At 36.2% G+C, this 14,036-nt stretch overlaps 2 protein-coding genes across 3 annotated transcripts in view; one reads left to right on the top strand and one right to left on the bottom strand.

The window, feature by feature from the left end:
- The first annotated feature begins 4,559 nt into the window (after positions 1-4,559).
- On the top strand, positions 4,560-6,113 carry LOC124183309. The gene is made up of 3 exons (XM_046571640.1): positions 4,560-4,919; positions 5,241-5,430; positions 5,546-6,113. Exons 1-3 carry the CDS (start codon positions 4,617-4,619, stop codon positions 5,701-5,703), a joined length of 651 nt encoding a protein of 216 aa, XP_046427596.1. The 5' UTR covers positions 4,560-4,616; the 3' UTR covers positions 5,704-6,113.
- Positions 6,114-6,411: 298 nt separating this feature from the next.
- Positions 6,412-14,036, bottom strand: part of LOC124183306 (putative inorganic phosphate cotransporter) — a 39,791-nt gene continuing 32,166 nt past the window's right edge. For both annotated transcript variants that reach the window (XM_046571638.1, XM_046571637.1), the window contains 7 exons: positions 13,683-13,861; positions 13,191-13,433; positions 12,068-12,155; positions 11,571-11,797; positions 11,319-11,468; positions 10,825-11,199; positions 6,412-10,462 (listed from right to left, as the gene is read on the bottom strand). In XM_046571638.1, coding sequence (XP_046427594.1) covers positions 10,277-10,462; positions 10,825-11,199; positions 11,319-11,468; positions 11,571-11,797; positions 12,068-12,155; positions 13,191-13,433; positions 13,683-13,861 — 1,448 coding nt within the window. In that variant the 3' untranslated portion in view covers positions 6,412-10,276. The remainder of the gene's footprint in view (positions 10,463-10,824; positions 11,200-11,318; positions 11,469-11,570; positions 11,798-12,067; positions 12,156-13,190; positions 13,434-13,682; positions 13,862-14,036) is intronic.

A 14,036-nucleotide genomic window follows, 5' to 3' on the forward strand; every position in this document is an offset into this window, starting at 1 on the left:
TAATATAATAAATTGTATAAGCTTATTCGTAGCTACTGAATTTGTGCTTGCACGAAAAATGAATTGAAATAATTTATTGTAAAGGTGACAAGTTTGTAATATTTCAGATGAAATATAATTACAATTGCCATCAAATATTATAAGAATATTAATTAATTAATTAATAATATAATAAATTGTGTAAGATTATTCATAGCTACTAAATATGTGCTTGCACGAAAAGTGAATTGAAATATATTATTGTAAACGTGACAAGTTTGTAATATTTCAGATGAAATATAATTACAATTGCCATGAAATATTATAAAAGTGTTTTACTCACCGAGCACAAATCCTCGTCCCCCTCCTCCTGAATCACCGAGATTACCCGCAACCACCCCTAACTGCCTCCAACGAAAACCGCCAACCACCTCGAGTTATACCTCGAATACTAATAAATATTTTCAGCGTGAGAACAAATCAAAAATAATGTGTAAGGTTTGATATACTTTTTTTATCGACATATTTTACCAAAAAGATTATGAGAAGATTGTAAAGTTATAGAAATTTTATTAGCGGACTGACAGCTACCGAATTTGGGGTTGCGCGAAAAACGAATTGAAATAATTTATTGTAAACATGAACGAGGAGCCACGGAGCGCTTATCCTGGAAGTCGAGAAATTTTATTAGCGGACCGACAGCTACCGAATTTGGGGTTGCGCGAAAAACGAATTGAAATAATTTATTGTAAACATGAACCAGGAACCACGGAGCGCTTATCCTGGAAGTCGAGAAATTTTATTAGCGGACCGACAGCTACCGAATTTGGGGTTGCGCGAAAAACGAATTGAGATAATTTGTTGTAAACATGAACCAGGAACCACGGAGCGCTTATCCTGGAAGTCGAGAAATTTTATCAGCGGACCGACAGCTACCGAATTTGGGGTTGCGCGAAAAACGAATTGAAAGAATTTATTGTAAACATGAACCAGGAACCACGGAGCGCTTATCCTGGAAGTCGAGAAATTTTATTAGCGGACCGACAGCTACCGAATTTGGGGTTGCGCGAAAAACGAATTGAGATAATTTATTGTAAACATGAACCAGGAACCACGGAGCGCTTATCCTGGAAGTCGAGAAATTTTATTAGCGGACCGACAGCTACCGAATTTGGGGTTGCGCGAAAAACGAATTGAGATAATTTATTGTAAACATGAACCAGGAACCACGGAGCGCTTATCCTGGAAGTCGAGAAATTTTATTAGCGGACCGACAGCTACCGAATTTGGGGTTGCGCGAAAAACGAATTGAGATAATTTATTGTAAACATGAACCAGGAACCACGGAGCGCTTATCCTGGAAGTCGAGAAATTTTATTAGCGGACCGACAGCTACCGAATTTGGGGTTGCGCGAAAAACGAATTGAAATAATTTATTGTAAACATGAACCAGGAACCACGGAGCGCTTATCCTGGAAGTCGAGAAATTTTATTAGCGGACCGACAGCTACCGAATTTGGGGTTGCGCGAAAAACGAATTGAAATAATTTATTGTAAACATGAACCAGGAACCACGGAGCGCTTATCCTGGAAGTCGAGAAATTTTATTAGCGGACCGACAGCTACCGAATTTGGGGTTGCGCGAAAAACGAATTGAGATAATTTATTGTAAACATGAACCAGGAACCACGGAGCGCTTATCCTGGAAGTCGAGAAATTTTATTAGCGGACCGACAGCTACCGAATTTGGGGTTGCGCGAAAAACGAATTGAAATAATTTATTGTAAACATGAACCAGGAACCACGGAGCGCTTATCCTGGAAGTCGAGAAATTTTATTAGCGGACCGACAGCTACCGAATTTGGGGTTGCGCGAAAAACGAATTGAGATAATTTATTGTAAACATGAACCAGGAACCACGGAGCGCTTATCCTGGAAGTCGAGAAATTTTATTAGCGGACCGACAGCTACCGAATTTGGGGTTGCGCGAAAAACGAATTGAGATAATTTGTTGTAAACATGAACCAGGAACCACGGAGCGCTTATCCTGGAAGTCGAGAAATTTTATTAGCGGACCGACAGCTACCGAATTTGGGGTTGCGCGAAAAACGAATTGAGATAATTTATTGTAAACATGAACCAGGAACCACGGAGCGCTTATCCTGGAAGTCGAGAAATTTTATTAGCGGACCGACAGCTACCGAATTTGGGGTTGCGCGAAAAACGAATTGAAATAATTTATTGTAAACATGAACCAGGAACCACGGAGCGCTTATCCTGGAAGTCGAGAAATTTTATTAGCGGACCGACAGCTACCGAATTTGGGGTTGCGCGAAAAACGAATTGAAATAATTTATTGTAAACATGAACCAGGAACCACGGAGCGCTTATCCTGGAAGTCGAGAAATTTTATTAGCGGACCGACAGCTACCGAATTTGGGGTTGCGCGAAAAACGAATTGAAATAATTTATTGTAAACATGAACCAGGAACCACGGAGCGCTTATCCTGGAAGTCGAGTTTCACCGCGTAGCGTACCCGAAGCGCGGGATCCGGGAGGTTGAGAACCCGGTACTCGAAATACGTAGCGGACCCGAAGCGCGGGATCCGGGAGGTTGAGAACCCGGTACTCGAAATTTGCGGAGCGCGACTCTCAACCGTCCGCTCTACTGCGCGGTTGTTACCAGACTGAGGAACTCGGCTAGCCGATTTTAGATTGGTGACGTCACTTTCCGAACATCCGAAAATTCAAACTTTGGTTTCGAACTGTAATACTAGGTATGATGTTGTATGATGTATGATGTACGATGTACGATGTACGATGTATGATGATATGATATGATGTATAATGCTTATAGTTTTCACGTTTCATACAAGAAATACACACTTCATCTCTCCTGCCGATTCCAGACTCAAGCAGCCAGGCCCTCCGATGGTCAGCCGTTGACTGAATAGATTCTTGCATGCACTATGTCGACGTAATTTTGCGAGAGAAATCGATTGGGCGCAGTCCCAATAGGCTGCGATCAACGGATCAAAAGTTACAGCCAACAAACTAGAACCTGTTTTTTCGATATTTTTCAGCCGGTGCTTTTTCGCTGGCCATTTCTCTCCTGTTGGTCCCACGCTCGTTTCGCTGCGTTTTCTGAGTTCCTGGGGGTCCATTTGGTCGGGAAAGGGTCATACAAATCAATTCTGAGACGGAAGATTTTTCGGTCAAAAAAAAAGGAAGGTTAACCCCTTCGCATTTCTTGCGAAAATTTTCGCGATTTCGAAAAGTGCGGGAATAAATTAATTGTGGCACTATTCGGACGTAATTTTGCGAGAGAAATCGATTGGGCACAGTTCGAATACGCTGCGATCAACGCATCAAAAGTTACAGTTAAAAACGTGAACCTGTGTTTTTATCTAAGACAGCGTTTCCATTCTATGCCTACGAAAATTCAAGATTGAGAGAGTAAACGATAAGTCCTCGCAATAATTATGAATATTAATCTTATGGAGTACATCGAGCGCGTGTCGAATAGAATCCCATTTTGAAACGAATAATCCATCTATTTTCATATTATAGACGTATTATTGTAGATAATCTAGTTTGTCTCCCGAAAAATTATAAAATTCACAGTATGTATCACGTATGAATCGTAAATGGATCATACATATTAATATAGTACATGGACCGCATGTACATGTATACTTTTTGGTGTCTGCATCATTATTACAACTGATCTCTTATTATTTTCCGAACTATGTATACATTCTTCTTTCGAGTACCTATACTTCAATTAAATCACTGTTTTGCTACAAATTTCGGAAGTAATTTATTCTTATTAATTTATTGTATCGCCGGCCTAGGCTTACGATTGCGAAGACTGTGTTACTCGGAAGATGAATGCAGCCAGCATCATGTCGAAATCGGTAACTCTCTGATGTTCTTCAATAAGTTCTCAACTCTACCGTTGCAACATCTCAGGGGGTGAAAGCGCACGACGATTTTCGGTTGTCACACCAAAGCCGATTAGGAGAACTGTCGTTATATTCCTCAGTCAACGGCACGGAGTTCATTTCACATTCTTTCATTTCTACTCTTTACTTCTTCAAGTCACGAGTACACTATCGAAAGATTGAACAAAAGTTTGCACTGCGTTTGGTTCAGATAATGATTTTATTGTTTTAGATACAAATAAGTATAGTTGATACATTTCGGCGACTGAAGTGTTACATGACCAAAATACGCAGGTGTATTTGACTGTTGAATGCATGTGTGTATTCAAAATAGTTATTCTCTCTACCGTATTCTTCACGCTGTATGTCATTAACATGATAAAATAAAAACCGAACTTCCTGTACGAAGTTTTCCATACAATCACCGTTTCTTAAATTACCCAAAATGCACTTTCAATCCCCAGACCTCAATACATGTGTATGTTCCGGATTATCCGAATTACGTGAAGTGTCTCTTCCTCCCTATTTATTTGTTTTGAAATTCATACAACTTCAGTACACTTTGTTATTTGACGTTATTATTCCGCTGTCAATTTCCAATTGATATCGACCTTATGTTATGACAAGACTGCAGTTTCTGTGAGTATTCTTCCAGATCTTGTGTCGCCAATACCAAACCCCTTGCAATTACTTATGAAATTCGTTATTTTTACCTATGATGACAATTCAATTGACACAGATAGAACGGAGCCTGATGAAGCAATGCTGACAATGAGGTGCCGACTACTGAATCCTGTGTCTAATGGTTTTCTTCTGTTAGGCCGCCGAAGTGAAATCTTACAAGCACATGTACCGAAAGCCACAATATACAACAAATCTAGAATTGGCAACCGAGAAGTGGTTGGATTCGGATTTAACGGCGATTATTCGTACATTGATCGTACAGACTTTCCATTTCCTGCAATACGTTTCAAAAAATCAACTCCCGATGTTTTGGTAACTGTTTCACTTAGCGGTAAAACTGTACAATTTTGTACTAAATCTAAATACAGTATCGTACTCTGACGACGGATGGGTATTCGGATTCATGAACTCCATTTTCGCAGATTTTGAATCGAACCGTTACATGAACGATCGTCTGTTAGAAAATAATTTTTTTTCTCCCTCTTATTTTAATAACACACCTTTCGTAGGTAGATTCATGAATTTATAATTTCGTTAACTGCATCGGCAATCTTTCGTACGTGAAGTTGACCTAATAAGGCATTACACTGATTTATTTAGGACTCTATTGTGCATATCTATGTTTTGTTCAAGGCGTTAAGAGAAAAAGAGCGCGGTGATTGGCGAAAATTATCTATAGAAGAGAAGAAAAGTTTATACAGAATAAGTTTTTGTCAGACATTCGCAGAAATGAACGCACCGGACGGAGAATTAGGGGGAATTATTGGTTGGTCTCTGTTCTTCATCTCAATCTCATTGTGGGTGCACGCGTTGATCGTATCCAGTAAGTTTTTTTAATAGTATTAAAAAATGGCGTCGCCACAGGAAAACTTTCCGGGGGCGAAATTATTACGGGGTAAAATATTAATTGCAAAACTCTGTGTATTATCAAACTTTAGCCTACGATTCTGCACCGACCTCTTTCAGTCCTGAAGCTAGAATAGCTCAGTATCTTCGTCAGGAGGGTATTAACAATCAGCCAATAAGCGGTAATTACAAACCACCTGGCGTTGATGAGTGGCTAAAGGCCAACAAGGCCCAAGATATGGAGGAATGACCGGAATGAGCAGGAGGAACGAAATAGAACGAATCTGGGTCTACAGTGATAGCATAATTATTGCCATAAATAGACAGTATCCCATTTTTAACGATATAAATTTAACCATTAGTACATAGTGCCGACCGTTAGTATCGAATGAATATACTGCTTCCTCAATAATTTTGAGTTTATATTTATACTTAAATTATTGATCTAGTATAATGTCTATGGTAATGTGAATGTAAAACTAATTTCGCACGAAAGAGTAAATAAGAAAATAAAATAAATATACTTGAATGTAAATAAAATGAGAGGTTTGATCTGCTGTCACTCAAAAACTGCTACTTGTGAGAACTGTACGTAAGTTTTGATAAGACCAACATAAACTGCACATTTATCAATCCGCGGAATCAATAAATTTTAACGTTTTTTTTAAATACTCATAACACGAAAAATGTTCAATAACGAGTGAAATATTGTATAATTCATGGTTTTACAAACATCACAATTCAAATAATTTTGTAAAATTACCGAGCTACAATAAAAAGATGAGTTTCTATCTTTTGCAGAATAAACTAATTCCCAGAGGTTCATGGAAATGAAGAATTAAACGGATGTATCTATATTGTTGTATATTGATGTATCTATCTATATGTATAGTTGATACAAATATTGGCTGTAGCGATTATTACAGAGATATTGAGGATAAATAAATGTAGAACTGACTGTAACAAATGAAATTTTATTTAGTACTGTAATTTTGTCATCACGTTCGTTTTCCTAGCAAATGTCAACGGATTAAAAATCATATGTATCATGTTTACAATTGTAATGATTTTTAATCCAGGATATTTATTCAAAGCTTCGCTTTGATTGATTTAAAAAAAATTTACATTGCCTTCAGCTATTTATTAAGGTATGCAATACGTACATATAAATTATTATCAAAAGAAGTGCACTTGTTTAAAGTCCCGTAGCAAGATTCTGAACAATACACTGAGCAGTTATAACTATACTCAAGATTCTCATGTGAGAAGGTCCGGATTCCAGTAACAGATTATGCAAGAAAATCGAATTCAGTGGATTCGAATATTTCCGCATACATCAAAAATCAAACAAAATCATGAAAATGCGAAAAACAGAAAAAGTATTGGAAATGCGTAGTGACTTTTTGTTCGGTTCGCAAAGATATATATACACGGTTATTTATTTATTGCTAAACACCGAGTACGACTGACGCAACAGTTTTACCTGGTGCCCACATAAGTGGCACTCTCTTCCACCTGGCTCTCGCGTCCAGTAATGAATAAATAACACTGTATTTGAGTATAAAATCTGAGTTGAAAAAAAAAAATTCATTGTATGTATCCATCGTCAAATTATAATTAATATTTACGGCCATATTGTATTTTGGCGAAGACTAGTAAACTAACCGGACTCTATTTATTATTTAACAGCTAAGAATCAATCTGCTCCAAGTGCATTACCAGCTGCATGGTTTTCAATTATGTTTGAAGAACGTAGTACCATTAAGGCCAAAGTAGTAAAGTTAATCATTAACATCATAATTTTAAATTAGATATTGTTACAATTCCTGAATATGTAAAAATGTGAGCGAAATTACATTTACATATCTACGTGAATGTACTGCTACATTGTAACGAAGTTTGTTTCTGTAAAGCCATATTTGACAGGTAGCATGATCTGCAATATATGCAATAATGTATGTGAAAATCTTGCTATGTAGATTGTGGGTAACTCAGATAAATAGTGCTTGATCAAGGCACACACTGCTGTATCTAGGACATACATAAATTATGAAATATATTTAAATATTTATAAAATATCTTCTTTCATCACCCCAAGATTTTTATTTACAAACCCTTTAACTATCAAGTACGAAACAGTATAGTCACATACATCTTTCGATATAAGTCGATGCTGAAATCGTAGGTATAAAAATAATCACATTTTTTCTCGATTATCTGTCGCAGAGTTGGTGCGAGTCGAAAAACTTTCGTTACAAATAGAAAAAAAAAAAATCTATGCATCAATCAATCGTTTTTGTTTTTCTATAAAAATTCTCTTTAGTATAACAGAGGTAATTATCTTTCATAAGTATAAATAACTAGTTAAAAGTAGTGTTATCCTAATACCTAACTTATCACAAACCTACACATAAGTATCCACAATACTTATATGTATACATATATCGATTTATGTATATAAACCAATTTTTGTCGCTTATTGTGCATGGAAAATTTAAATATTGGCGTCGTTGGACCAATTCTTTGCTTTTACGAAGCTGTGGTAGTCGAAATATGTTTATTTCTTTGCAAGCTTCGTTTGTGGTCTAAATATGCGACATCTTGATAAAAATTCATCAAGTTCAAAATCAATTTTGAATTCAAGCGTCGAATGAAAAATAATAAATATGTTTGAATCAAAACTAATAATATAGTTACAGAACGATACAAGCTAATGGTGGCTTTGAAGTGAGTAAATAAATTAGATAATTTTCAATAGTTCGTCAACATAAATCGACCGAACCATCCTTGTGAAATGATTCTCTTAGATATTATAGTGATTGGCAATAAGAATAAAATAATAAAGAGTGGCGAACATGCGGCGTTCTACCCTAATACTGGTGCCTAGACGTCGGATGAAATTGGTTTATCCAAAATTTCAGATTTAACTCAAAAAATATTTAACTATAAAATTTATGTCAATTAATAAATTGTTAGGATACTTCTAAGCGTTCTTATACTTTACAACTGGTATCTGTAAACTTGTACGATTTTTTGGACATTCTATGTAACGGCCGAAAAATACATTAACTAATACTTGTTGAGATTGAATTATTACAGAATTTAGATGTACATATACAATACAAAAATCATAATAATTTACCTTGTATAAATCTGAAAAAATATTTCTACTTGTACTTCGTATAATATCCAACAGATAGAAATGAACATGATTTTTTCACAATTTCTCAACTAGTATAGTCAGTAATTCTGAATAAAATATTTATCTTAGATTGAAGCAAACCATAGTACACATTTTTTCGTCATATAACTAAAACGAGGTTTGCATGATAATTCAAAAGACGTTTTAACCATTTTGTTTCACCCTGTTTATCAAGCCAATTTTTCATCAGGCTGAAGTGTAAGCTTTGTGCCAAGATTTAAAAATAGTGGTAGGCTTCAACTTTCGATATGAATAGAAAAATATATTTCTGCCAAATGGCTTTCACATCTCAGCGATGGTTTTTCTAGAACAAGATTCATTTAAAAGAATAATTTCATCAAATAAATTAGTATGAAGAACCAGTCACAATAATTTTCGTGAATATGACATTCTGTTGTAAGAGTATTATCATACGTAAATGAATCGTGTTTTAGAATTGACATTCTTGTGATAAACCTAATTCGTAACTTTATGCTCTTGACAATCTCAAACATTAATCTGACAATATTATTACGGTTATATACGTACTGTACGTTTTGAATGAAGTGCTCAATGCAATAATTAAGAATTAGTAAACACGGTCGAATGAAGAACGAATACTAAAACCAAGTATAATACCATCGGTATATTAAGAGTTTTGAGTGACGTCGTGATTATGAGCACTCTAAAAGTTGTCGCCCGACACTACAAATCAAGTTGGTAAATTCTGTAATAAGACTTCTTTCACATATTGTTATAATTCGTGTTCTATGGAGTAAAAAGAAAAAAAAAACTTCAAGTCGAATAAAAAATTTATTCATAGAATAAGATAAGATAACGGAAATATTTGTGTGATGAAAAATATATAACAATAACCGTTACAATTTCCATGATATGAAACCAACTGTCATTTTAATCAGTATCACTGTAGAAGCAAATTATTATTATTCGTATGAACAGCAAAATATACAACTGAATAGAGATAATAAATATTATGGCACTGAGTACTTCAAATAGTAATCCTAATAATCTTTTAGAAATATAATTTACAAATCGTATAATAACGCGGTGAAGTGTGTATGAACAATTTATAAACCATTATACGATAAAATACGTATGTAAGCTATATGATGTAGCTTCGTAAAGTATGCGTACATGTATGTGTCCACCTAGGAGACATGCTTTCTCTCACGCTCTCTCTGTCATTGTCACACTGTTTTCCTCTCTCTCTCTCTCTATCTCTTTCACTCTCTCTCACTCTATCTCTCTATTTAAATTTTTTTCCATTCATCATATGTATTATACGTTTATCATTCTCATCACTTTTAACACACAAGTCGATAATCATTAATACATACGTTGCCTACCGGACAAACTGCGCCAAATCGATGTATAATCGGCACAAACACTTCTGGCTTTATAAATACAGGGAAGACTAAGCTCCACTCATGGTTACGTCACATGTTCTAGAACAACATATATCCATCTGTAAATTGAACTTAGATGCACAATCGTCGCTTGTATTCCTTCGAATTTTCCGTAACAGTCTGGAGGGAATGAATTGTTGAAGCCAGGGTAATTTAAAAACTCATTTAAGGAGAGCATGGCTCTTATGACCGACGTTAAATTCAATAGCAATGGGTCAGTGCCGAGTTTCGTTTAAAGCTTGTGCTCCTTCGATATCTTTCTTGACTCTCTTTGGCTTATCTTTCTCGGGATTATCCCACGGTTGTCTCACTCCTGACGCGAATAGAAGGTAGAACGTTCCGCAAGCAATGTACACAACTGCAGATATCACAAACACAATCCTCCATTGCGCTTGCGTTGGCTGAAAAAAAAAATTTAACAAAGAGATTTTTAATTCAGTCTAATTATTGACTCACCAATGTTCATAAGACAGTTATAAAACTTCTCATTGTTATAATACGATATTAATGGGTAGACTCTTATCACAAGATACAATTTGAATGGTGGAATAGAAAACAAAATTAAAACAACTCATTTTCTGTATATGAAAATCGATTAAGAAATTCTTATTTTGTTATCTGTAGATTTTGGATAAATATGCGGAATTTTACTGTCAAACGTTAAAAGTTAGCGATTAGGTAGTATCCACAGCAAGTTTGCTATATTTTTTCCCAGTTAAATGTAACATAGATACAATTGTATAATGAAAGAAATGTAATTTACCTTCGATTCAATTATGTATCCTGCAGTCATGGGGGCTAGGAGCCCAGCAAGATTGGCAAGACAATTGGTGAATGACATGAGGATTCCTGCAAATCTTGGCGATATGTCGAGGTGGTTGACCTTAAAGCCAGAGTATATACCACCATTGAGTCCTACACCGATGGTTAAAATTGCAACAGTAAGCGTAGGATTGCATCCAGTGTAGGAGGCGGCTACTAAAGCAATCGCAGGCCCAAATTGACCAATCGTGTTCAAAATTTTACGCGTCACTTGGTGAGAGCAGATATTGTTAGAAATCATCCAGTCGGCAACGTGCGAGATCAGCATGGAGAAGATCCACATTGCCAAGTATGGGAGTGCGGATACCGTACCATTCTAAAACAAGAATTCATCATGGTTTGTAATTGATAGATGAAAATCAATATATTTCAGAGACTTGGCAATAGATCCATTCTTGAAAAATTTCAAGAAAACCCAAAAACAATATTACGTACCGACTTGATGTCGAAATGAAGAATTTGCTTCATGAAAGTCGGTAATTCAGTCATCAGTGTTTCGTAACCGTAATTTTGACCCATGTGAGCTATCAAAATAGCCCAGAATGGCAGCGACGTCAAGATAGATTTCCAAGGAACAGGCGGTGACTGTAAAATAAGAACGATATTGTATGACAATTTAATTGCAATGTTTATCATGCATTGATTGAATTGTGAACAAATATATAAGTAATTTTCAATGACACTAACAGATACACCAGCACTTCCCCACACTGAACTGAGGATGTACTTCTTTTCATCCTCTGCAATACTCGGATGACACTCAGGATCTTCATAGACGGTGAAAATGAAAGCGATACTCCAGATGGTACCAACTAGTCCAAAAACGTAGAATATCGACGGCCATCCTCCGCTAAATCCGTATTCAGAAAGTAGACCACTCAGGGGCATAGAGACAACAGTTCCAAACTGAGCGCCTAATTAATTGAAGAAGAATAAAGATTATTTCATATAACGAAGTAATTAGAGATGGGATGATAATGAGCGATAGTTAAATCATTCTAATATTAATAAAATAAATAAAACATTATCTAAGAAGCGAAAATGAGGTATGAAAGTGATGTAAACAAGTTTGGTACTGTCCGGATCACAGGGAAGAGAAAAAAATACACCGTTGTGGGGACACACAGCCTGTCTCTGAGAAGAACCTCTGGTACATTAGTGCAAAATGATCCGAACGAGCTTACCGGCATAGACGAACGCTCCCATCCTGCTCCTTTCGTTAGGTGGAATCCACTTGGCCAGCAATGCGTGCGTACAAGGCACGATAGGACCCTGTAATAGGGATAATCCATTCCTAGGGGGAGGAAATATACCCGAAGTGTCAAAATGCGTTCACACTCAACAAGTATTTATCCTTTAGTCTATCGCTAATAGTATTAATCAATTAATTAATTTTGATTACTTCATTAATCTCCGTAATCGGGACCCAACTGACAAAGTAGTGAGCAGCTCTAAGCTTACCCAATGACTGAATGAATGAATGAATGAATGAACGAATGAACGGATGAATAGGACATCTGAGAGGTTTGAATAGGTGTTTCGTTTGATTGATTTTATCACTTGGAAGCCTTTTACCAATTCTAATTGGTGTAGTGTGATAGTACACACAGCCAGTGGCTTTATCAACTTTATTAATCATATCTAACAAGGCTTACTACTCCGTAATGCAACAATAATTAGAATGAGAATAAAAGTTGGCAGGTGGACGAAAATTCAAAAGATTTCAAGTAATTCAACAAATTCATAATAAAAATAAAACTAATAATAATAATAATTGTTATTGCTAGCCGAGCAATTGTTATCTAAACAGTTTTGTACTTTATATGATATGAAATTGTTATTCTGAAACTGAAGACTAGCAAGTATCAGCAAACTTGCCAACGTGTGCGTTATTGTCAATAATTATTTTAGATTCTTCAATGAAAAGAACAAGGCTCGCACTTGTAATTATTTATATTAAACCCCGATACTTTGATGTTCTGTATTTATGCGATCACCATTGCTGCTGTACGTCGTGATCCGGCTCTGCAGTTGGTTAATAACATACCGCACGTCAGATACATGGCAAAGAATTGACCAGAGAATTGCGAACATCCTTGCGAAACTGTTTTAGAGTAGGTATAATTAGAAAGGTGAGGGCACTGATATATGGTTAAAGTATAAATTCGAAAATGATAACCTGAATCAGTACTAAAAAAATATCAATTGAAACTTTTCAAGACTTTAAAAATTGTTAAGAAAAAAATTTAACCCATGCATTCCTTCCACTTGCATCGAGACAATAAGAGTTTTTCCATGTGTACTTACCTCTCCAAGGCCTTGAATGAAGCGCACAAGAATCAGTAACCAATAACTTTGCTGCGCGGCAACTGGTACCAGCAGGCCAAAGACAGAGTTGATCAGCATACCAATACCGAGGAAGTACTTTGCTCCGTACCTTTTGGCAAGAATACCAAAAGGAATTTGTGTTAGTACGTATCCATAGAAGAATGAACTGAGGATATATCCTTGTAAGCTTGTACTCCATACAAATTCTCCGTCGGATGAAGTCTGCAACGAATAAGTAATGAAAAAATTAATTAAGCAGCCATTGTACCAATGTAACGATGTATACATATATTCGAATCATGAATTTGCGTTTTGTACGAACCGATAATAATTGTACAAGTACATTATTGCATGTTTATTAGCTGCACATAGAAAGTAGTGGATTGTGTATCGAGGTGTTCAAGATGTGATTTTGTTCGAAAGACTTGGTGCTTCTGTAGCTTAAAAGTTCAGTAAAACTGCACAACTTACGGAAGAAGAACTGTTGTACGTCCCATCACACTCGTCAGTTTCAGTATCATTGTCCTGTGGAAGCGCCGTGTGATTTACCATAGCAACGATGGCCACAGACATGTTTGTTCTCATGACATACGCATTAGCCATTCCCAAGAAAAGCATGAACGCCACTACGTGACGTGACCCCACCATAGCTGAAACGAAAAGGAAATTGCATAATTAAGTAAATCATTCTGTACTGCTGATCTGATGTACTCCGCTGGTAAGACTCGACAATAGAACTCAATGACGTTACAATCGTAGGTACAACAAGACGTAAACTTCTCAAGAGTTCTAGATGAGTGGTTACGAAGATAAAATCTAAAAATC

The sequence above is a fragment of the Neodiprion fabricii genome, chromosome 5 (genome assembly GCF_021155785.1).
Source record: "Neodiprion fabricii isolate iyNeoFabr1 chromosome 5, iyNeoFabr1.1, whole genome shotgun sequence".
In the NCBI taxonomy this organism is placed as follows: Eukaryota; Metazoa; Arthropoda; class Insecta; order Hymenoptera; family Diprionidae; genus Neodiprion; species Neodiprion fabricii.